Below are 24,534 nucleotides of genomic sequence, written 5' to 3'. Positions count from 1 at the left end.
GTGTGTGATGATCAACTAGTTCATCTTTCCCGGCCCTAAAAGCCCTTAGATATTCAGTATCATACGCGTACATTGTTAGATTTTTTTATTTCTAACTGATGCATCTTCCCTGATATTCCCATGTAGATATCAGGCAGAAATTCTCAAGGCTCAATTTCACCACTGCTAAGTAGAAGGAGACTACACCTTCTGGGTCTGCTGGAGTTTCGTAACTTTAGCGCAGCTATTCCTAAACCTCAGCCTTGTTAACGAAGAGAAAAGACAGCATGTAATGAAGCTGGCACCTTACCTTTTGCAACCAGCCAATGTTTGGCACTGTTTGTAACCACCATCCCTGCTACATTTAACAGAAGGCACATTTAATTCCACCAACTCACACTGCTAGTGAACCAGAAACAGTAGTTAAGCAAGCAACTCACTGGAAGTCAACTTCTTCATGCTTCACCTCTGAGAAATATTTTCTCATAGCATAGGCAATGGATGACTTGAACAAGAAGAGCTCACTTGTATTCCAGTCATACTGCAAAAACAACACAAGAGATTTCCATCAGAGATAATAATTATATGGCAAATTAGCTGACATTAAGAAATCATTCTTAAAAGAAATAGTAATTTCAATGCTTGGCATGTTCTTCAGTATTATTTATTTGTGCTCTGATAGTGCTTCAGAAACCTCCTCAAGGCTTTTAGGTCCATTTGGCTGGGAGCTCTGCAGGAGGAAAACCAAGCAGCCACTCCCAGTGCCAGGCAGTGCATTTTGTGTCCCTCCGCACTGCCTGGTGGCTTTAGGTGGGGCTGCTGAAGATGCTCAGGCCCAGCCCATCTCCCTACCTGGCATGCGGCAGAGGCAGCAGAAGCAACACTTGCCCTGTCGCATTCACTGCAACTCATGGTCTCAGCTTTAAAGAGAGGGTAATGAAGTGGTCACCATGATAACAGTGCCCGTACTTTGAAATTCAGCAGCAGTATGAGCTGATAGCTCAGGCCAGGAGCCAGGACAGCTGCCATGCCGGCATGCAGCTGCTTCTGCCACCGTTGCTGCAAAGCTGGTGACCTCCAGCCACCAGCTGGGGCAGGGAGCACTGAAACAAAGACAGGGAAGGCCCTTAGAGCCAGCGGGTGCGAGGCCCAGCAGCCACTTCTGCCTGGGGGCACCTGGGTGTGAGGTCACCCACCCACCCCAGGGAACAGCCACTTCTGCAGCGGCAAAAGGATGGGGCTGCTGCTGCTGGAGATACCCAGAAACACCCCAGCAGCCAGCCCCTGTTCCTGACGCTGCAGAGGCTGCAGTACCAACGGACATTTCCACTTATTCAAGGCTCTGACTTTTGGGGCTTTCATCAGAGCAAGCTTTTTGTCAGCAAGTTTTTTGGCTAGCAGCTGCAAAGAATCACATAAATGGCATTAGGAGTAGTTATCCCACTTCAGTACAAGAGCTAGTATAGTCTGCTTTGCTCAAAAAATGGAAGGCTGATCCTGAGGTCAAATCATCATTCTTAGGGGACTCCTACTCAGCCATTACTCCTACTAATTATTGTACCTTTTGTTTGAAGTCTAAAGATTTTGTAATTTAGATATTGTTTAAAGTTACATAATTTTATTTGTAGACTTGTCCTTTACAGGAAGAGAAACTTCCTTGGGGGGACTGGTTTTGTTCAAAAAGATGGCTCATTCGTTTGCTTGAGGAGTTGGGATTTGGGGAGTTTGTCTTATTTTGTTTTTTTGGATTAGAGCTCCTGTAGCAGTATTTCTGCTGTAGGCATGTGTTTGTTGTTTTCCCTGGATAGGTGGTATAAAAAGTGAACTGTATCTGTGCAGGTTCATAGTGGCCCGCCTTATGAGTCCACGGTTATCTACAGTGGAACACAAAAATCAAAAACAGCTTCTCTGGGGCCGGTACAAAAAGCTGTACAGGGAGCAAAAACCACAACAGGAGCTGATAATGCACTCTAGTCCATTGTGCAACATCGCGTGTGCACGAAGGGAAAATTCCTTTCTGAACTCTGTAGTAGCTTTTTTATGCCCTGAGGGCCTAGATTTGATTGCATTTATGGTTCTTTAGCAGGAATGCCTGTAAATGCTTTTGCTGGTAATAGTTTTACACAGTTCCTGACTTTCTCAGGTACCATTCTGACAGGTATGGTAGAAGACAACTCTGTTGTAATCGCTGTTATAAAATCCAGCTACATTTTTCAACTCTGTCCTCCTGGTGAGACCGGTGTAAAGTGAAGATACAGAAATACACAGGAGGAAAGAAGAAAACAAAACCACTTTTGTCAGTCTGAGTTGGGTCAGGCCCCGGGAGAGCGGGCAGGTGACCCAGAGTCTCTCCTAGTTGACAGGGGCTGTGCCAGGTCCAGCTTTTCCCATTAGCGGAGGTTAAAGCTGTAAGTCTGCTTTGCCTTGACAAATTCTCTGTGCTTTGTTTTGCTTAACAGATGTCAGAAAAAGCCCTACGCTGAAGCACTTTTGGGCGTTACCACTATTTTCTCCGGCAGCTAGCAGTGTTCACCATCATAGCCTATTATGCGATTGTGGGGGTTTTCCAATTTTTCATTTATCCCCAATGCTTTTAGGCTCTGGAGGGCATAATTTTTTTTACCAGCAGCTAATTGAGTTTGATTCTTCAACTGCTGTTTTCTGTACTTAACAGCTCCATTGGCTCTTTAATCCTTTATTTGTTTGCGTAGCATATATTTTGTCTTTTTAAGTGTAAAGTATTTTAATTGCCAGTATGTCTCTCAAGTGTCTTTATAAATAACATCACTGGGCGTAATAGAAGTGTGGATGGGAAGTACCTGGCTGGCTTCCGATCTGTATTTGAGTAATGACTACCCACATGCTTTCCCTAGGCATCTCCGAAATCTAACTTGGTGGTAGTTGTCACTGAGGCTGCTTTGCTTTCACAGTGAAATGAACTTTGCCGGGTGGCTGTGCTCGGTTACAGCATGTTCCCTCCAAGATCCCGTGTGCAACTTGAAAGACAGTGCAAGTCTGGCCTCTATTTCTAAAAAGATTTTCCATTTTAAAATACATCCAAATGTCCAGAGTTTGACTGCTCTCCATTCCCAAACACCACCCCGTGTGCCAGCCTTTTACAATGTGATCACACACATGACATTGACCCGATGGGGATTTTGGGAGTTAATGTTTGCAAAGGGTTCCCATTTTCAAATGGTGCTGAAGGGATTTCCCTTCCTGCAACCCTTTATTTTAAACAAGATAGACACTGAGGGATTCGCTGGGGGTCTTTTAACAGTTCCCCTTAAGAGGGCACTTTCACAAAGACCCAGCTGGAGCAAAGCTGTGGGTCTTTCAGCCTCATCAGCTGGTGATCATATGACTGTGTAACAGCCAGATATAAGGCTGCAGTTTTAATCTCATCAGCCTGAGTATGACTAGCAGGGTAATTGCGGCAGAGCATGCTCCAGCACAGCTGACACAAGCCCATCCATGAGTCCTGGTGCTTAATTTGCCAGAACTTTGTGCTGTTGAAACTACTCTGCTGCTAATATCCAAGGTATGCAGCTGAGAGCTAGCTCCAGCCTGCCTGTGTGAGCTGCAGCAGCCCCTCTGAATAAGAGGGGTGATTTTCCCTTTCCAGTCTAACCAATGCTGAAGAGCAGATACAAGAAAAGATCTGCTGGCATACCCAAAATGCTTTCTGCTGTTCTAATCACACAAAACAGCTCTGAATACATCTTAAACAAACAGTCTCATTGGATTCCCAGCTTTTGTGCACTGTGAGCAGATAAAACAGCCAAAACATACTGCTCTGTGTACCCAAGCTGAGAGTCCTGCCCGAGGTTTTCCCTGCTTTTTCTCTATGCCAATTCACGCATGTACCATTATGCGCTGCTGGCATACCAGCAATTCAGAATCATGTCCCTGGTAGCTCAGCTTAAGAGAAATTTGTAGCAAGGGAGAGAGCCACGGAATGGAAAAGGTTTCTTGCAATTTGGAGATGTGGATTGGTTTTGAGAGGAAAATGCATGGCTTCCACTTCAGAGTTTAGGAACCTGTTGCCCATACAATAATTCAAATTAAGTAATCTGTATGAGATTGTTTTACAGCTGCTCAATTGCACAACAAAAGACTATGATGGCAAAAGGCAGGCATAAAAATGGTATTAAGCTAAACATTAACCATAATGACTAATAAATGTGTTGTAATATGGAACCTTTCCCTGCTGTTGATGTCAGTTTTGAATTGTATCTAACTCGACTCAGCGGTCTAGGAAGCAATAAAACACCACTAGGGCTTGCATGGGAGAGAGTGATAGAATTGGGAGCATCAATTCACATGAAAAATGAGCCCACAGTATTGTGTCCTTGCTAGTCCAATAGGCTTCTACTCACAGATCTAAATGACCTGCCTGATGACATACTCATACTTGGAAAATTACTGATGTTCTGCAAGGTGAAAACAACTATTAACAAGAGCAAAGTGTCTGCTCTTAAGCTTTCTATGCTGCCTCTGTGAGACTAGCATAAAGAGACACAGCTAGAATAAGGAGCAAATTTTTAACCAAGTGTCTGGGTTAAACAGATGGGCTAAGTCAATGCTCTGTTTAAAATCTTAAAAGCTGTCTTTTGCCTTGATGAGTTTTGTGGGTAGCTGTCATATATTTTATTGGGCCAGCTGGCATAATTGGGAGAAGTACAAAAGCTGTTGGGAATGAAAGCCCATCTTCTCATCTGAAATTGAAGCAGCACAGCATTTATCACACTGCCCCCCGCAATCTGAATAATAAAAATATCTCTTCATAAGGCTTGGATTGCAGAGAGAGAGCAGAATTTATCAGGGCTGGGAAATATTACAGCAAATAAGTAAACAAACATCTACAAAGGACTGCTGATAGAAGTACTTCAATGTGAAACCAAGAGCATTTGAGAACATGGGGTGGGATTCAACCCCTCTGTTTTACCTCCACATTTAAATGTGAAGCATCTACACTAATAATGACTTCTGAAGGCAGCCACCACAGCCAGGATGGTGGAAATTAGGAAAAAATGTGTGGGTAGAGGCTTCATCTTTTATTTAGATACATCACTATAGATGGGCGAAATACAGTACTTTTCAGATACACAGGCCCTCCTGAGCCAGACCTCTAGGCTTGTTCAGCAGCAGGTAAAAAGTGATCAGCACCTCCACAGAATAACTCAGCTCATCTACTTAAGCCATCTTTCTTAAAATGGATCAGATCACCCCCGCGGAGAGGTCTGCCCACTCACTGTAGAGGGAGTCTTGACCATGAACTTAGGTGAGACATCTTTTACGTGATAGTGCTTCATCTTAGCTGATGCCACTCCTCAGACACAAAACTCAGCTATACCTTGCCTTATTTTCCAAGAGCCATTCATACAACATCTCTATTGCCCGAGCAATACACAGAGTGCCACTGTGCAAAAATATACTTACCGACTCGTCCCCCAGTGCTGCTTTCAGGCTGATGCGTGCTTTGATGGCGTTGTCAGAATCTGATTTAAAGAGAAACAAGGGCCATGTCAGAACTGCAGTGACAAAGTTAGTCCCTGGGTAACGCTGGGGTGGCCAGAGTTTCTTCACTTGCTTTCCCTGGGCTGGCTGGGTGGGATTTATCTTGCTTCACTTCAGCCATCCCCACTGGAAACATCTACATCTGAGCCATCAGGCACCCAAGTCTCACTTTGGAGCTGTTAGAAAGAAAGAACACATCTAGATCACAGTCCTCTGGCCTTTAGACATCTCCTGAAGGAAATGCCTCTTTCCCTCCATGGAGAAAGAACAGGTCAGATGTAGATGCTGGTGTCTGGCCAGGTGGACCTCACCATTAGATTCAGACACAGCAACATAAATTTGCTGCACTTTCCAGTACTGACGGTGACTATGGGTATATAACTTGGGTGGTTCAACACCCCTTATCATAATAGGCTCAAAAATGCATTTTTCCACTGCCATCTCCTTTTCCTCTCCTTGAGCTCCCTTCTTTGAATAGCAAATGAGAACAAATGAAATAGCACTGATTTTTCAATACTGGTTTGCTCCTGCTCCCCCCACCTCTTGCAGTCCCTCTGGCTTGCAGGCTACATGGCACCTACATGAGGTCGATGTCTCCAGAACAGGCACACCAGTCTCAGGCAAGTGTCATGCTGACATAGCTAAAGCGATTAGTGCCTTACAAGTCCAAGCCTCCAGTCTTTCTTCCTTCTGTGTATCTGTCCCACATTTTTAGTGCTACCACTATAAAAAAAGAAACTTAATTTCTGAAAATAGGGCGAGGCTGTGACAAATCCCATGCATGCTGACTTCTTGAGCTTTGGCCATGAGGAATCCAGTTTGCCTTCCTAGAAGTAAAACTTACTGCTGAGTGTACATTTCCCTTAACCCCGTTTTCCTACAGAGAAGAGCCTTTAGTAGCTACAAGAGAAGGAGACTTTGTTAGTCAAGAATTGTGAGGACTAGCAGGCATTTTTAATTCACCTACAAACAGTACATACATGGAGTCCAGGCTGTATTCCAACCAACAGATCTGCCAGAATTGTTTTTTTGCAGCCAATTAAATAAAGGCTCAAAGTAGTTGAGCAAGGGCGTTGCATTCATATACTTCTCTCCTGTTATGCTTTCTAGTGCTTGAGTCCAGGGCTTGGATCTGCCTAATTCAAGCATTTGTCTGTGTAGGAAGGAGAGATAATTTGTTATTTCCATGTTCCATCTAGACAATAGCAAAATAATCTGTAATCAGTATCAAAAGACTTTTTTTTTGCTTCTGAATTACCTCCTTCATCTTATCATTCTCATTTAAAAAATAAATTATTTTCTCATTAACAGGAGATTAAACCTTTAATGGTTAGATCCCTGGATTATATAAATTTAGTCGTCTTGCCAAAAAAACTGACACAATACATGCTTTAAAGCCAAAAAATATGATTTCAAGACAAGTTCATTCTCAGTGTAACCTCATTGACTCCAGTAGCTTTCAAGGATGATTAAGGTTTTGTTATACCCTGATTTATTACGTACAAGAAATCTGCTTTGTTACCTCAAATTCTGACCAGCTGCTGTGGAATTGGTAATGTCACATGTGTGAAGAGGGCCAGTATGTTCAGCTGCCTTGCAAAGTGCTTCCTGAAACTGGAACTGATAAATGGTCCGGGTGTAATATCTAAAGGAGAGGCAAGGAGAATGAAATTACATGTTTTGTTAGTTGTCTGGCAGGGAAACCCCAAGCCCTTGACCTTTAGAAAGCTTTTCTACGTCAGTTAGCATTCCCCTTGGGAAACTGAACATCAGGGAGGAAGACCAGCTGCTATTTGCAGGCTGCACTAACTTAGATTTAACAAAATGCCAAGCTCAAATGCAGCAGAAGAGCCAAAAATCAGTGTGCTGCCACATAAATCAGGAGTGAATAAGGTTATTACGACCCACCTCTCCATGCTGGTGCAGCCTGCTAGGACAAAGTGGCTGGGACGCAGAGGCATCTCCAGAGTCAGTTGCTTAAGGGCTGTATGCGTGTGGCCCACATGACAGTGGTATGGTGCATGCTATCCCCCCTTGAGGTAGGAACCTCATACAGGTAGCAGATGTGCTCCCACCAGTTTGATGACAGTAGAAAATTTCTTTGCTCAACAAGAAGCTTAGCAGCCTCCCAGCTGCTCAGGAATTGCTACAGAGGAGCCCCTGATTTCCATAGGAAAACTTCCACTGAAAGCCATGGCCTTCAGTCAGGACTTTAAACAAAATAAGATTGCATCCTAAGACTCTCCAGTCAGTGTTTCAGGTAGTCAGTGCTTCCTTAGTACCCAAAAGTGTAAGTCATGATTAAACATTGAGCAAGGATGATGATACCTTATGAAGGAGTAATCGTTGGCCACGTGAAACAGTGCTGCAGGGTCACAGTAGGTTTCATCATGAAGGACTGGCTCGACCACACCAACTATTTCTCTCCTGGTGATGAAGAAAGTAAAAAACACAGGATTTTCATTAATAGCTAATGAGAAAAGAAATCATCTGACTCTACTGTTCCTCTATAAAGTCTGATGTGTATGGGCACCTCTTTCACTTCTAACTGAAAAAAAAATTTACAGCTGTCAGTAACCCTAAATGAGTACTGATCCACAGCTGGAGGTCACAGAGAAGAGGCTGTATAGAAACCAATTGCACAAAGAAAGGATTTGTATTATGCAAGGTGTGCAGGGAGGAATTGGTGGTGTGAAGTATCCTACAAGACATGAGCTTCACACACATGCCTTGGGACATCCCAAGGTCAGAGAATAACATTAGTGTTTGTGTACTGGGTATCTACAGACAGGGATTAGGTGAACCAAAAGGTGTGTGATCTGCTGTACCACTGGGCTGGGAATGAGGTTTCATTTATTTTTCCTCTCCTGAGAGCTTGTCTCCTGAATGGTACTATAGAGACAAACACATGCCACAATTTCTGAGAGTGGTAATAAGCTTACGTGGAAAAATTTTATCCATAAACCTGTATGACATCATCTTAGTCCAGCAGAGAGCTTTGCAGTGCCACTGTAGCAGATGTGGTAAGCTTCCCTGAACAGCTTGTCATTCTCTGTTTCTGACATCTCTGCTACTTTTCAATAAATGGAAGCTGACTGATTTTTACAGTGGTTCAGGACACTTGTTTATATCAGGTTTTATTATAGATTTTGTTTGCTGATGGAGGCTCCATTTTCAATATGTGGCTTGTCTGGTTTCTTTGTGGTTTTTTGCTTCCATGTTAAACTGCCAGGGAATGACAGACTCCCATCCAAAGCAAACTATTTTTTAACTCTGAACTCCAGAGAGCTGAAAATAGATTAGCTGGTGGGGATCACCTGAAACAGGACCTCTGAATGTTACTTGCCAAAGGAACAGTATTTTCTTGAATGAGGAAGGTGGTAGCTAGAAAAGACCAGAGCAGAAAAAAGCCTGGCCTGTAGGAACATCAATGTAAAAGGGAGGAGAGAAGCAATCTGGACTCATTCAGACAACTTACATTCAAAAATATTCTAAAATAGTGAGAAAAACTGAAGCAGAGAAGCATGCACAGCTATTCATTTGATTTAAAACTGTATGTTTCTTAGGCTGGCAAGTGTGATGAACTTCACTTTCCACCTGTCCTTTAAGAGGTGGAGAGCAAACCAGACTATATGCCTGATGGCACGTGGGGCGTGGCTGTATTTAAGCTACTAAGATGTCTTGGGGCATGAGTTGGGGAGGATGGCAGTGTTGATCTTGAAACCTGAATGCAAAAACCACAGGTTGTCTTCACTGGAGAAGCTGAAATTTGAAATGAGGACTGAAGTCTGCTGAGAAGCAGGGTAAATTATCCAAGGCTGAACAAAGAGCTAATGTGGATATACTGCTTGTGATACCTTGCCTGCACCACACTGGCACTGTGTTGTGCTTTGTAGATACACCTTGTGACACACACCCTGCACTGAGGGCACAGGCACCTCAGTATGTTGAGTAACTAGGAAAGGAAAGGTTTTCAGGATCATCTGCAAAAATGCTCCTCATTTCTCAAACTTACTTCATCTCCCACCACCGCTTCATCCATTCCTGCTTTGTAATTTTACCGTTAAACATCATCCACCTCCATTTCTCCAGCATGTAGGTAAAAGGCATTGTTCCAACAATCGTTAGGGCTTGCTTGAGCAGAAAGTTGATTTCAGTTTCTGAAGACAGAAGCAGTTAAGGTAATGGTTATGGTAGCAATTAGTATATGATTAGACAGCTAAAATTGTTTCCTTTTACAGCTAATGCTTACATTCAGTTGAATTTATGGGTTTTCATTAAGGAAAAAAAATGAAAAGAAGAATACCAGTGGAAAAAAAGGAGAAAATATCACTGAAGTATTGTATATAATTTTGTTATCTCTTTTTTTCATCCAATTCTACCTGTTAATTAATCTATCCCTTTGGCATTTAAGCTTAATTTCCTCCAGTCCAGAATCTGGGAAATTTTTTACTGAAATTTTTTGTATATTACATTATAACGATGGACACACTCAGAGAAACCAAACAAATTGCATTATAATGAAGGCTTATGTCACCTATGTTGCCTGCTCATTATCCACATAAATGAGAGATGTAAATCTTAAGGCTTTACTCCCATTTGAACTGCTAAATACATTCCTTGGTAGAGACAGGTACATGTGGCTTTACGCAACAGAAAACAAAGACTATTCAAGGCTCATCTAAGTGAGCTATGAAGATTTTGCAATGAATCATTCCATTCTGAAGGTAATGAAGAGCTAGCAATTTGTTTATATATTATGCAGCTGCATTACAAATTAATGTTCCTCACTTTGTGATGTGATTTGGGAAAAAAGTATTATTTCTGATAAGTCAGTGAGGTAGAATTTTCAAAAGCCTCTAAACTACTTACTCAGCTTTACTCCAACACAAAATACAGTGAGTGTTTGTATTTGAATATATAATATTTATGGGTTTATTTACCTGCATCCTCTTGGAAAGTTGGCTCTAAGAGGCCAAGAGATTTCAAATGCTGAGGCGTAGCTGCAGAGAGTGACATGATTTCGCCAACGGCTTCATGGAATCCCTCGTTCGCCCCACTTCTCAGCAAGTAAGGCAGGTGAGAGTATGCCATGTCATACTCGATGTGGCCCATCTCATGATGCGCCGTCAGGAAGTCGTCCATAGTCACTTTGGTGCACATCTTGATCCTGCACACCAGGGCAAAGCGTTCGCAGTTGGAGAGAGGCTGGCACACCAACCAGGCTGCTGCCCAAACTATCCCGCCCCATAACTGTGGAGGCAAAACAGCCTTGAGACCTTGCTAACACCTCCCGCTCTGAGCAAAACCTGAACATCCACCTCCTAGAGTGATATATAGCTCCTCCAAGTGAGGCTTGGAGAGGAACTCAACAAAATACTTTAAGCCACCTTCAAATTTTGCTGGGATTAAGAGGGTATTGCTGTTTTGTAAGAAGCGGCTGCACTCTGAAACATGGCAGATAAACTCACTGTGCATATGGGAGCGAGTATCCATCATCAGACGTAAAAAGCAGATAGTACTGTCAAAAACTGTACGTTGGTGACTCCTGATATTTTACCCTCCTGCAGGTACCATTCAATAAAGGAAAATATTTCTTCCCTTCCAGATAAGGTTTTCTTTCACCTTCTCCAGATTGCTCAGGTGTGAGGCTGACCACTTCCAGCTCTCAACCAAGGATTTACTGGGGATCAGCCTCTTCCCTTGATTAACTGCAGGGATTTCAAGAAGGGACAGAATTTGTCCCAAGATACTGCATTATGTGCGAGCTTGCAGTCCCTCTCCTATCCCAAATATTAAATTGGCTTTTTTTCTATATAAAACTCTGGAAATCTGCCTATTACTTCTGATATAATTACTAAAGATAGGAAGTGTGCTCGCAGGAATTTTTTCACTTACTATCTAGGGATCTGTCGCAGAATGTGTAGGAGTCCACAAATCCCACTGGTATCAACAAGTACATGCATTTGTACTTATTTTAAAGCCCTACAACATAGTCATTATTTCTCTAATTTATATAAATGACAGTCACTTCTCTGCTTAAATTTGAGAGTAGTCCTTAGATGGTCACAGAAGAAGTTACACAGTACTGTGGGTTTACAATCCCACAAGGTCTGTACTGCTCTTTTGTCTTCCATTCCTCCCTTACTAACCAGCAAAAGAAAAAAAAAAGGAAAAAATAATTTAACTTAAAACAGCAATTTGCCACTGCGCACCTTTAATAAAGATAAGAATATTCTAGGAGATGGTATAAGAAAGGGTCATAGTAATTGCAGTACCTGTAGTCCTCTTTCCCCATATCCCATGCTGTAGGATGGCAAACAACCTTCCTGTTATCAGTCGGCTCTGTGAGCATGGAGTTATTCCAGAAGCCCTCGGTCATATTGTAGAGCCCAACAGAGGCAAAGAAGGCCTCAGCGGTTTTGAATATTTTGAGGACATCCCAGTTCTAAAACAGACAGTGCCACTATTAGACATCTCTTCTGTAGGGAGCCTGTTCCCACAACTCCTTAAATCAGATATATTCTGGCAACTGGCTTAAAACAGTACAGTTGATTTCATATTTGTCTCTCAATGACTTCAAATCAACATCATGCATATTGAAAGTAAATGTCTGTCATTGGCAATTTTGTAAATACTACTGGGAACTGGAATTAAGTTTTCCCCCACAAATAAACTAGGTTTCTGCACTCCGTCAGCAGATAGCACCTGACCCGGAATACAGAAGCACTAAATAAAAGATAACATGGTGAAGACGAAAAAAATATTCCTGTCAGTAACACATCAGATCTGGGATCCCATTCTGTCTTCAGCCACTTCAGTCTGGGATAGCTTGAGTGAGAGGAAAGCTGGATCAGAACAATAAAACCTGGCAAATGTATCTATAAGAGTTGCTTAGCAGACTGGAATTGCATGTAAGTGTCCAGAGCATTTTCAAATGTCATTCAGTAGTTTTTTTCATTCTAAATAGCAGGAACTCTGCATTTACTTGACTGAGCTTTTGGAGAGATTTAGGTGGCATGAACCTGCCCACTGTAAAGTAAACCCAGATGGCTAATTTGGATGAGAATCCTAAATTAAGCACATTCATGAACAAGGATGAATCCAGGTGTCTGCCCTGAAACTCTGTAAGTAATACTTCCTTTCCTCACAGTGATGCTTCAGGATACAGAAATTGAAGACTATAAGGGCATCAAAACTGTAGAAAAGGGGTAAGATGAATACAGACTTGTTTAAACTGTTTGACTCAAATTTAGGTATTCCTTCTCTTGCTACTATAACATTTGAAAGGAGCCCTCCCCATGAGAGGAGGGTAGGTTTCAGGTAAACTGTCACATTTTAGAAACCAAATCCCATTGATCATATTCTACTTTGTAAAATGAATAAAGTTTAGGCAAATGTACACACAGTTGTCTTCGCCCACATTCTAGGTATGATAAAGGTGCTGTCACTGTTATTATCATTACAGATCTCAAACACAGACCTTATGGTGCTATGCAGTTATCAAAAGATAACAGACAGCATTGCAGTTTCTTAGTTGTATTCAAATAAACAAGACAGACAAAAAAAACCCTGTGATATACAAACTATTTGACTGTAGTAATGACTGACAAAGGGCATATTTGATTCCAGCTAACTCCATAAATCCTGAAATATTTATATATACATCATGTATCTCTAAATGGATAGATGTCTCTGAGAAAAATAGACTTGGAGCTGAGATTAGCCAAAGAGGGCAGAGAAGAAAGAGTGAACAGTTAAGGGAAAAGGTACAGTGGAAAATGAATGAAGATTTAGGAGAGGGCAAAAATGGATGAAGGAAGCAATTCTTTCACTGCCTTAGGACAACTATGATTTTCTAGAGAGTGGCTTATGTGCTGTGCAGTTTTTATACCATCTAAATTTGTTACCTAAATCATATAGCTAATGGTTTCATCACACGTCTTACATTTTCAACCATTGCAGAAGTTACATCAATATTTGGTTTGGCTGGATAGGGAACAGTCAAGGCATACAGATTTGTCCAAAATCTACCCCACATGTCACCTTGAAAAAAGAGAGAAACTTTAGATGTACTTTAAATAATTTACTCTATATTATTCAAAAGCACCAGACAATTCTGCGAGTTCTGTAATATCATAAACAGGGATTTCCATATGCCTAAACAGGTCTGATCCAAATATCTTTGAAGTAGAGGGGAGCATTTCTGGGAAGTCATCTATGGGTCAGAGTCAGATCAAAGATTCTTTTATTCCCCAAGATAAGCTGTGTTTGTATGATGCAGTTTCAGGACTGATCACGTTTCTAAAGGTCTATTCAAAACTGAACATCCATGCTGTTACTCTGTGTCATTGAGCTAGGGTGTTCATATATATTACAGTAATGGCAGCTTGCTGTTGCATATTTTGAAAGCAGCCATGAAATGCCAGAGCTAAGAATAGGATTTAGAAAAAAAAGATCTGCCTGAAATTCTCACTTCGTAGCAAGAAAACTGCTGCAGAAGGGAGGGAAATGTCCTAGTCCAAGTGCTGATAAACTGGAGTTTTGTGCTGGGTGCCCCAGACTCCAGCGAGGATCTGTAAAGCTGCCTTCTTCGCCTGCCTCTGCTGCTAAGCACCCGTGTCATCTCTGCCAAGTGCTTTCCTTCTCTGTTTCTCCTCTCACCTTTCCTTATCTGTAATCTGTTAATAACTGATTAAACAGGCAGATTACTCTGTTCCTGTGTGCCTAAAAGTTCCTGTCCTGTGTATCAAGTCAGGCATGCGTGATAAGGCTGCATTTTCGTACCGAGCAGATGAGCAGGGATGCATCCTGTTGAGCTGATGAGTTCTGGGCCATAGAACTGCTCCAGCCTGTGCCTCACATAGGCATGCAGCTGCTCGTATAAAGGTTTTATCTGGAGGGAGAGGAGGAGAAGGAAACAGATTAATTTCTTTTGCTTCTATCCCACTCCTCTCCACTGAATAGAGAGCCTCAACGGTGTGTTCCTGACTAAAGTCACCTGTCAAGTAAGTGCATCTCGAAACCTGCAACTGAGCTTTGCCCCCTCTCCCAAGGGCTCAAGCTCTGAGCCCTGATTCTAGTCCCAGAAGTCCTGTTTCAGTACAAAGGAGGCAACATTTCTAATTTTAGACCTGGAGTATCAAAGATGCTAATTTTCCTATAAGAAAAATACCTTCTCATGAGCACTACCTGGAGGGGAGAGACAAGGTCCTGCAGAGCACCTTCTTCCTCAGCCTTTGGCACAGCACAGCCCGTGTAGGGCCAAGCTGCACTGTCCGTACACAGGACTACTGTCGGTTGTCTATAGGAAAGGATGCCTGGCCCCTAAAAGGCTGGCTACAGAGATAGCTTTTGCAACAAATCTAGGGCCTTTAGCATCAAGGGGAGAAGGACATTTCCTCAAGGAGTACAGATCTATGTGCTCTTTGCATCTTTCTTTTGGGCTTGCCTTGGAAGTGCTGCTGAAGTAAAAATGTCATAAACGTTCATTGGCATCTGTAAACAGATTAAGACCAGCTGGTTCTGAGCAGGTCTGATGTTACCTCACAACACTGACACATGGAGCCCCTCTCTGTAGACATCACAAAATACAACCTTGTGGCATAGGTAAGAGCTATTTCCTGCTCTGACATGGAGCCTCTACCTGCTCGAATGTCTTTTCCACATCTTCAATCAGCTGGTCACGGCTGTATTTATACGCCTCTGGATAATCTGCTTCATAATTTGCTCTCCAGTAATCTCCATAGTCAGAATAACCTGTAAAACAAGGACACGTTGCATCAGGACACCTTGAATTGGCTGCAAGGGAGAAGAGTGCCCAGTGAAGGCTCTTTTCCACTGATATGTGGATACAGATTTCCAAGAATAGTGGAAACTGCAATCATAGTTATCTGCTAATTAGGGTCTTGAGTTCCTCAAGATCTCAGAGAGGGCAGCCTCCATTCAGGCTAGATCATAAGGGGTTCTCACAGAAGGTATAAAATGATGGATATTAAATACAAGCCTTGTCCCTCGGGAACGAATGTTCAGGACAAGTGTAAACACCAGGACTGAAAGTCAACTTCCAGTTTCACTAAGTCCAGCTCCATTAAGCCTGGAGAAGGAATAGCTCATAGGTGAGGTCTCTTCCTCATTCTTTCTTGAGGTCTCTTTTTCTTGAGGGGGGCGGGGAGGGGAAGAGTCATGATGATGTCCACACTTGCTTGAGAATTTCCACCAAGATAATTTTGTTTTCCTCTGTTTAATTATTTGGACTATAATTTCTCATACTTGGTCCCTAGCTTGAGCTTAATACCTTCCAGGAAACAAGAAGTAAGGTGATACAGCTGTTGTTTTGCCAAAAGACAGATGATGTAACTACTTTGTGCTAGGTGTTCATGTTGTACTTTAGAAGCCCACCAAAGAAAAATGGCAGCCGTATGCCAATTTTGCTTGAAAAGACAATTCTCTATGATTTGTAAGGAGATCTCTGATTAGCAGCACTAATACATTTCCCTTAGTGCAAAGTCCTTTTTCAGCAACCAGCTGCATCTGCTGCCCTGGGCCTAAAAAAATCTGATCATTCCAATCAGAGCAGAATGCTTAAAAATGTAGCATTGCTTATAGCTGGCACAATAAGGTAAAGGCCAGTGGAAAACAACAGATGTCGCCAAGAATATAGAGACCCACTCAGCAGTCTGTAAATTGAGCATACATGCCCGTAAGTCACAAGCAGTCCAATATCTAATGAAGGGCTCTAATACATTATGGGATTTGGGAAAAGTGCCAACAAACATAGCTACCTTTTGTTCCAGGTTGGTGAGATAATTCTGGTCTCATCTTTGGCATCTGTCTGCACTACTTTTCACTTTGCTTCTGTGCACATTGAGAGCAAAATATGTGCAAAATGCTCATCAATGTGTATAAAATCATGGGTTTTGAATTCCTGTCCAACATGTGCAAGACCATGGTATGTTTCTTAATATCTGGAAACTAGGGGAAAAAAATGCAACTTACCATTAAGCTTTGCAGCCTCATTTTTAAGATCAACATACTCTTCATATAATGGTCTCATCAGCCTGCCAACATCAGCTCTCCAGCCTTCCCAAGCCCACAGTCTCTCATGATAATCAGTGCTGTCAGCCATAATAGCATCCAGACCTGCCAGAACAAAAAAATAAGTATCAGGCCTAGTAAAACAGAACCTCTTTCTTTTACAGTAGGCAAAAAAGCCAGAGCAGAGATAGTTGCTTGAACTAAGGAGCTAACATTTTGTGTTTGATATACTAAAAAAATTCCATTATTTTCATTGCATCATTTTTTGATCTAATGTTTTCCTCTTTTTCCCTTTAAGGGACATGGGACATATCACGAGTCACTTCAAATAACCTTGTTCTAGATTAGCTTTCCTTACGTTACTGGTGTCCTTGGGATTGGCCTCAATGCATTGTTGAGTCCGACAAGACTTTGATGACTGGGGAAAAAATTATATTTCCATGGGGCAGGAAAACCCAAAATGACAGATAGGTTGTCACACAAGCTGAGCAGCCCTACCATCTCCTGAATGTAGGAGATGGTACATTGCATCTGGAGCAGGCCCGCTGGAGATCACTGAACTGAAAGTGCATTTAAATAATGACTAAGCTTTAGATAGCAAGATATATTTATTAAAACTACACCTTGCTGTCATGATCAGGAGCCACTCTTGGGCTTTCCTCTTTTTGAGCCTGCAGTATAAAGGACATAGTATAGACAATTGTTAATACTGTACCTGGTTCCAGCACCAAACAGTTAAATGGATCACTAGGTTTACAGACAGTCCCAGTACTGTAGATGGTACTCATTGTATTTAATACAGTGCTCAGCTGCAAGTTAGATGCAAGATAGCCCATTAGAAACACACTTTGTACAAAATAGCAGTCAATTATGCTAATTCCTTAAGAGCTCGATTCACCCACAGGCTTAACATTTAAGCATATGTTTAAGCTCAGTAGAGATTAACAAAAGAATTTGCCTAAATGCATTACTGAATCAGGACCTAACCGGAAAAGACAGATAATCTCTCAGATATATGATGTAATCTACAGGTCCTTAATATCCAGTCAGGCAGAGCTCTGGATTTAGTGAACACTGACTATCATGAGAAAGCTTTCAAATATACAGCAGCAATAAAACAATAAAGTTCAGCAATACATTTTTATGAATGTGGACCCACCTAAAGTTTTCAGGTATCTTGTGGGTTTGAATAAGAGAGAGATCCATTTGCAGATGCTACCAGGCTGATTGTTGCTTATGTTTTTTAACTTCACATCACCCTGATTGTATAGATCTGCTTATACGCTATTATAGAGAAGTTACATTTCATGTCTTGGATTAGCTGAAGGCCAAATGCATCTGAAATCATTCAGCTCCATCTCAGAAGCTATGCTACATAGCATTATATTCTATTTTTTTTTCTTTTATGTTATTAACTTTTTGTACCTATTTTTCCTTTAGGACTATGTTGCGCCATGTTTAAAGTTTTAAACCAGAACTATTTAGAGCTGTCAAACAGGAAGCATAGTTATGACCAGCTACAGTTTTCTCTGTCAGTATTAAAATGAGTGGGCAAACAGGGATATTTTATATCACTGAAAAATGTTTAAATATTACTGTGGAATTCTGTCAAACTGTACAAAGTCACATTTCAGGTAAGAATCAGCAATTTCAGCCCCAAGGCCACCTATTTAGGAAATTAGAAGTGTCTAAATGTGGAGGGTATTGAAGAAAGTAACTCCTCAACCGAAGCAGCAAAGTAATCAGTGCACCACTGTCCTCTAAAATAAATATATATTTTTATGAACCTTTGGCATTCCCACACAGGTAATCTCTCCTTCCAAAAATACATCTTGTTTGGCTCACACAGGAAATCCAGCCGCTCTGCTGCATTTCTTGCATGGTGGTTAACACTGCTGATTTCAGCAGAAAAATCTAAGGATCCTTTCATAATCAGGACTGTAGGATACCCTAACCCAATGCTATGTGTCAGTTTGATCTCCAATAACAGGAAGCTAATTTAAACCCTCAAGCATTTGGTTATAAATGTCTTCTGAATCTGCATAGCTGCTCATTCCAGTTCCACAGACACTTGTTATCCATATACATACATTTTACATGTATCTGTCAATGGAAATGTCAAATCTCTTTTTGAATATTGCTAAATGTTGGGCTTCAACATATTTCTGCGGAACTGGGTTGCCGGCTTGCTCTGATCTCAGGAGTGCCAGCACACCTGGTGCTTATTGCAACCCTTGTGTTCCCCCCTTGGTTGTAGGGCCCCATAGAGAGCCTGGATTGAGGAGCTGTGGGCAAACTGGTGCAGACAGGGATGTCTTGGGCTGGCATCACCAGTGAGAAAAAGATATGTAGAAACACACCCTCATTTTAAATCTGATAACTCAGCATGTGCAGAGGAAGAAATACCTCCTCTATCTCCACCTTTTTGTCTCACTGAATGTCCTTTCACCCCTCTCTTTCTGTTTGTTACCCTACACCTTGACTTAGCTAAGCATTTAGCCCATGTACTCTTTTCCCCTTATGACTAATCCAGCCATTTGTGCAAGGACAACTGTTAGGCATGTATGAGCTTGAAATTCATCACATGGATTATGTGGCAAAGCTGCCTACCTAAGTGGGAACCTAACTTCATAAGCCAGACATAACCCCCTCTAGTCCCATACTGCTAAGATCACCTAGTAAAGTTATGTTCTCCATACTGATTTTGAGATAGAGTATTATCCTGAGAAAAACAAAGATTCATGATAACACTGTGGTCTCTCTCAGAGATATTTTGGAGTGTAGTTCAATTTGCATGGCAAAAAATGAGATACATTTAGTAACTTACTCTGGTATATTTTTCTGATGATAGCACAGATGATCCTCTGTCCTGGAGAGATTGAATTTGGAGTCTGATGAGATCATCTGTAATGTTAGCTAATGGGAAATTGCTGGCATTCCTGGAGGCTTCATCATAAAATGCAGACCACTTGGCATCCGCCTCGTTCTAAAAGGGATTCACATAAAGTCTGAATTACTCATCTAAAAAGGTGCAACAGCCTAATGTATTTAATGGGCCAAAATAGTCTTTCTGAGGAGCATTTTGTTGGTGGGATCTGCTCGCGGTTTTCAAGTTTTAGCAGTACTTGTACTGTGCAACAAAACACCTGGGAAGCTTTTTGACTTCAGTTTATTCACACATCCAGATAACTAATTTTCTTTGGATATAGCAAGAAAATAGGATTGCCTTCTCACCACAGGCCTGTTATAATTGATCCAACATCACCTGTTTTCCCTGTTAATCTATCTCACCATGTAGTCTTCCTTTAGTGCTTTCCTTGTCCCACCCGTGCCTAACAAAGTATGAATACAAGCCAGGGCTATGATCCAGATCACATTCTCCATTTCTGCTTCAGTAGCAGTAGCAGCCAAAACCTGAGATATTGATGCTGAATCCTTTGATTAGGCAAATACCACTTCCCTCCTGAAGTTTTGGTAAATAAAAGTTTTATGCGGGCATAGAAGACTCTAAGTAGGTACTTAAACTGGGCATGCAAAACCTGCATTTCCTACATGAGATTGCTTTTACCACTGCTGCAATTACATACTGTGACACATGAAACTCAAATTTCAGTGCACAAAGTGGCACCATGAGAATAGTATTTGGGACCATCTTTGAAAAACCCATCTTTTTCCTTTCATCTTTCTTTATGTGTTTGAACATTGTTTAGCACATCAGCATCTGTCCAAAATGACAAGAACAATACTAATTAACATGGGTTCTTGAGATATTCTCATTAATTCTGCACATGCCAGAGCTTTCCAAGGTGTGGAGGAGGCACCTGTAACACTTGTCCCTCCTGGCCGAGGCATCAGAAAACACAAGTGTCATTCCCATATTGGGCCTGCATTCAGAGCTGTGTGGGAAAACACTGCACAGGTACATTATTTCTTAGCATCAGACTTTTAGAAAGGTTTCAGGAACAATGAAATGGATGCAGTTTCCATTCCTCTCTTTTCGAACATGTCACCCTTGTGCAAATGCAAGGTCAATGCTTTCACCAGAGCTGCACCTGGGTTTTCCAGCTGCAAGCACAGCCCCATGTGTGATGAATCACTGCTGCAGGCTTTGGAGCAGACATGCTGCTGCAGAGACCAGCCCTTTGCCATCCCACCCCTGCAGACCAGCCTATGCCTCCCTTTGCCCACGCCGCACCTCCGCGGGAGGGCACAAGCACTGGCATCAGCCCCATGACAGCTTGGTGGACTCTGCCCCCACTCCTGCGCAGGCACCCAGGGACAGAGCAAGTGGGACTGCCATTGTTCAGCGCTGCACCAAAGTCAGTGGGCAAGAGCTGGTAGGCACCCAGAGCACCAGCATCCCTGTGTAAAGACGGTTTTTGAATTACTTGTCCTGTGCAGAGCAGGAGAGGTGCATTAGAAGCTATGGTGCAGAAGAAGGGGCTCTTTGGTTAGAAAAGCCAGGGGAAAGAAAGTAACTTTCTGTCTGATTTCCTCCCAGTTAGAAGAACCAGTTGAGAACTTGGGGCAGTAGTGATGGATTTTGTGACCCAGTTTATATGGATGAGAAGGAGCCAGAAGGGACACTATGCATTAACTCTGGTCATCCAGCAGAAAGGGAGGAGGGAAAGCAATGGGTTTATTACTAGTGCTGCTAAAGAGATTAAGCTAGAGAATACATCCTCTCTGAGTACTGAACTAATTGCTTCTTATTGCTGGTATCTCCTCATGTATTTTATTATCATCTCATTAATGCTGAAAGGGCTATATGGGACTTTCATTTTATGTGTTTGGAAATGTTACAGTGTAAGTACCTGGTACCTTGGAAAGCATTCCAGATTGACAATGATTAGTCATTAGGATGTCTTCCAGCAATCAGTCTCCTTGCTTTAATTAAGAAATACTATAATTAAACCATGTTTTAGTTAAGCTATAAGAGCACAAAGTGGGTGGCTTCTGCCATTATGCAGAAGTAGTTGTAGGATATTACTCTCCATTTTTATGCTCCACATTGTTCTGTTTTTTTTTTTTTTTGTTCTTTTTTTTTTTTTTAAATCTAGTTAACTTTGAAATACATGTAACTGCAAAATTCACGGTGGTTGTTGTTCATTTGTGAAGGGCTCCAAGGTTATGAGATGCTGGACTGCAGCATGGCAGTATCACTAACCAGTCACGGCATGGGTGAATGCTCTTGGTAAACATGATACTTACCCAGTTGACTGGGATAGCTAGAAACTGGTGTTTAAAGGCAGGTCAAACCATGTCACAAGGTATTCTAAGTACAAATGCTACAGCCCTTCCTGCAGTTATAAACTGACTTTCAAACCAGGATGCTAGACTACTGTACTACAAACTAGACAGCTGCCTTTTAAAAATCTGTGATCTCACTTCACCTTTCTCAATACAATTATTTCAGGTAGTCTACTAACAGCACTGACTATGACAGAAGTAATGGGAGGAAGGGGTTTCCCCCACTGTACAATGGATACAGACCACTAAAAGACCATCGGAAAACATTTTAAAAAACGCCTATGTTCAGAAAATGTTTACATATTCAGTGAGAAGTAAAGCAGTAAAATAACTTCAGCAACAGAGAATGAGAAAGAGTTGTCCATGGGAGAACATGCTTAGGACCAGTAAAAAAAATGCCTAGGAGTTAGTTTAGTCTTATGAGAAGTGAGAGGTCTGTGTTCAAGTGGATGTGAGATTTGAATCCAGTTTTCTCACACCACAGATAAGCACGTAACCCCAAACTTTGGGAGAAGGCCATCATCTCTGGGCTATGCTCTCTCCAAAAGGAAAGGTGCCCAGTTTAGAAACATAATGCCAGGATGAGTTCCTGGCAGCGCATCCCGAGTGGACATAGATATTTCTCTCCAGGTCAGATTTAGGTTCCTGAGAGAAACAGGCCAAACACACAGTGCTCTCTTGTGCTTTCTTTCCACTTGCTGAAGTGGCTCAAGGTGATGGTTTGGGGCAAGTCCATTCTCAGATGGCTGGCTGTCCTCATACAATGTGAAGGCAGCCCAGGCACCAGCCTTAGGGCTGTAGGAGGCCCAAGAACCTAGAGTTAGGCATCACTATGCTAAATCAAGCCCCTCTTCTTTTATGAAGCTAAACCACAGCTACTAATGAAGTAGGATCCATATTTCAGCCAACTTTCATGGAACTAAAATAAACTAGAATGTAACCACCAAATTCCTCAAATAATAGTAAAGCAGACAGGACTGAGCACTTACCATCTTCATGGATGTCTCTTCAGTAATGTTGGTATTGTAGTTCCATGAGGCAAGGGAGCTTTCATAGCTGATATCTTCTGCTTTTATATTAAACTCAGTCAGAAATATTTGGGCTTGTTCTGTGACATTCTGTGGGGTAACAACAATACTCAGACTGCAGAGAAGCCAGATGCGGACCAACATATTTTTATCTGGGCTGAGAACCTCCCAACAAAGTAGATTTCTTCAGGTACACTTCTTTATCAGGTTCCGTCTCATCAGCTTTTATGCATGTCTTGTGTGAAGAAAAGAGGCTGAATCCAATTTGCCAAGCCTTTTATAGGTTTTATTCATTGTAGGAGAGAAAGGAAAAAGTTTTTATAGAAAGTCAAATAAACAAAAGTCAATGATTAACTTTGGAAAAACATAATTACTCCTACCATTTTATGGCCTTCTTACAAAAGGCTTTTACTTTTGGTTAATGTTTCCCAAATGTGCTGTCAATGATAGAGCTGGTCATTTTATCTATAGCCTGCCAGTGTCAGAATCTGTGAATCCTTTAACAGGTTAGTGATAAGCTGTAAAAATATTTAGAAACTTCACTGAAACCCTAAGTCATGACCTTTTCTCCTAGGAAGAAAGAAATTCCATGTAGCCCTGACATAGGGTATCTGACTGGGTGTTTAGGCCCAGGTTTTAAAAGGCCTTGCAAAGACTGAGGGATCTGAAATATCTACTTCATTTTCAAAATGACTGGGGCATATAAGACCAGATTTTTAAAGGTGTTCAGGGAACTATCAAAAAGTGGAAGGAGATTTCCTGGGATCACAGCATGTTGTGTAGGAAACTAACTTCAAGTATAAATCAATTGGATTTATGTACTGAAACTACTTAGATGATTCCAGTTTAATATCCAAATACCTCTGCTAACCTAGCTAGGAGCCTGGTACTTATGATAAATCAATGGGAAAATCAATGTATGAATTAGTTCTGGAAATACAGCTTGGGTTCCTCCCTGGCTTTAGAGTGAGTGTTATTGATCAGGCAGTACCTTAATACTTTTTGAATTAGCCTATTTCTACTCGAGACCTCTTGGATTCTTTTTTGTGTTTTTGTTTATGTGTTTGGTTTTTGACATGTGATTCTGCAGCCACATTCCTGGCACTGGCTTTCAATTCCCGGCAGAGCTTTGCTGAAACCGGTCCGAGTCTGTCTACATGGAGGCAGCTGTAAGATCAGCCCCTTCATTGCCAAACAATGAGAAAGGAGCTCCAGCCTTGCCGCAGACGAAGGGCTGAGCATGGCGCAGCCTCAGCGAGGCCAACAGCCACAGACAGCTCCAGCAGGCAGAGCCAGAAAAGGGACCTCAAGAAAGCATCTCGCCCAGGCACCTGCTGGGAGACAACATTGATTAATCCTGGTCTCTCCTTCCAGGATATTAGTTTAACCTGCTCTCATAAACCTAAGGCAAAGGGGAATTCACAGCCTCTCTTGAGTTTGTTCCAATGCTTTTCCTAATAGCTGAGCTTCTTTCCTAGTTTTCTTTGGTACGAAGTAACTTGATATCTTCTGATATTTGTGTCCTGTGGAGCAGAGACAAGGGATCACTGTTGTCCTTGTAAGAATCCTCTAACAGTCTTATTTTTTTCAAGCAAAAGCAAACAAAACTCATTCAACACTTCCCCAGAGATCACGTTTTCTAAAACTCATGTTATTCTTGTTGGTGCCATCCAGATGCTCCCCAGTTTGTGTTTCTTAAAAGTTGATGTCCAAAACTGAA

The 24,534-nt window shown here is 41.8% G+C and overlaps 1 protein-coding gene across 1 annotated transcript in view; it reads right to left on the bottom strand.

Moving 5' to 3' along the window:
* ACE2 (angiotensin converting enzyme 2) overlaps positions 1 to 23,111 on the bottom strand; it is a 28,912-nt gene extending 5,801 nt beyond the window's left edge. Inside the window, exons 1-15 of the mRNA XM_026120784.2 lie at positions 22,776 to 23,111; positions 19,364 to 19,522; positions 17,252 to 17,345; positions 16,498 to 16,641; positions 15,146 to 15,258; positions 14,287 to 14,395; positions 13,448 to 13,545; positions 11,778 to 11,947; positions 10,443 to 10,669; positions 9,515 to 9,659; positions 7,828 to 7,926; positions 7,022 to 7,144; positions 6,480 to 6,652; positions 5,422 to 5,480; positions 420 to 520 (exon numbers count right to left, since the gene is read on the bottom strand). Of these exons, the coding sequence (XP_025976569.2) occupies positions 420 to 520; positions 5,422 to 5,480; positions 6,480 to 6,652; positions 7,022 to 7,144; positions 7,828 to 7,926; positions 9,515 to 9,659; positions 10,443 to 10,669; positions 11,778 to 11,947; positions 13,448 to 13,545; positions 14,287 to 14,395; positions 15,146 to 15,258; positions 16,498 to 16,641; positions 17,252 to 17,345; positions 19,364 to 19,522; positions 22,776 to 22,958 (1,997 nt within the window). The 5' untranslated portion in view covers positions 22,959 to 23,111. The remainder of the gene's footprint in view (positions 1 to 419; positions 521 to 5,421; positions 5,481 to 6,479; positions 6,653 to 7,021; positions 7,145 to 7,827; positions 7,927 to 9,514; positions 9,660 to 10,442; positions 10,670 to 11,777; positions 11,948 to 13,447; positions 13,546 to 14,286; positions 14,396 to 15,145; positions 15,259 to 16,497; positions 16,642 to 17,251; positions 17,346 to 19,363; positions 19,523 to 22,775) is intronic.
* Between the last annotated feature and the right edge of the window lie 1,423 nt (positions 23,112 to 24,534).

The sequence above is a fragment of the Dromaius novaehollandiae genome, chromosome 1 (genome assembly GCF_036370855.1).
Source record: "Dromaius novaehollandiae isolate bDroNov1 chromosome 1, bDroNov1.hap1, whole genome shotgun sequence".
NCBI lineage: Eukaryota > Metazoa > Chordata > Aves > Casuariiformes > Dromaiidae > Dromaius > Dromaius novaehollandiae.
This window is presented reverse-complemented; position numbering and strand designations above follow the sequence as displayed.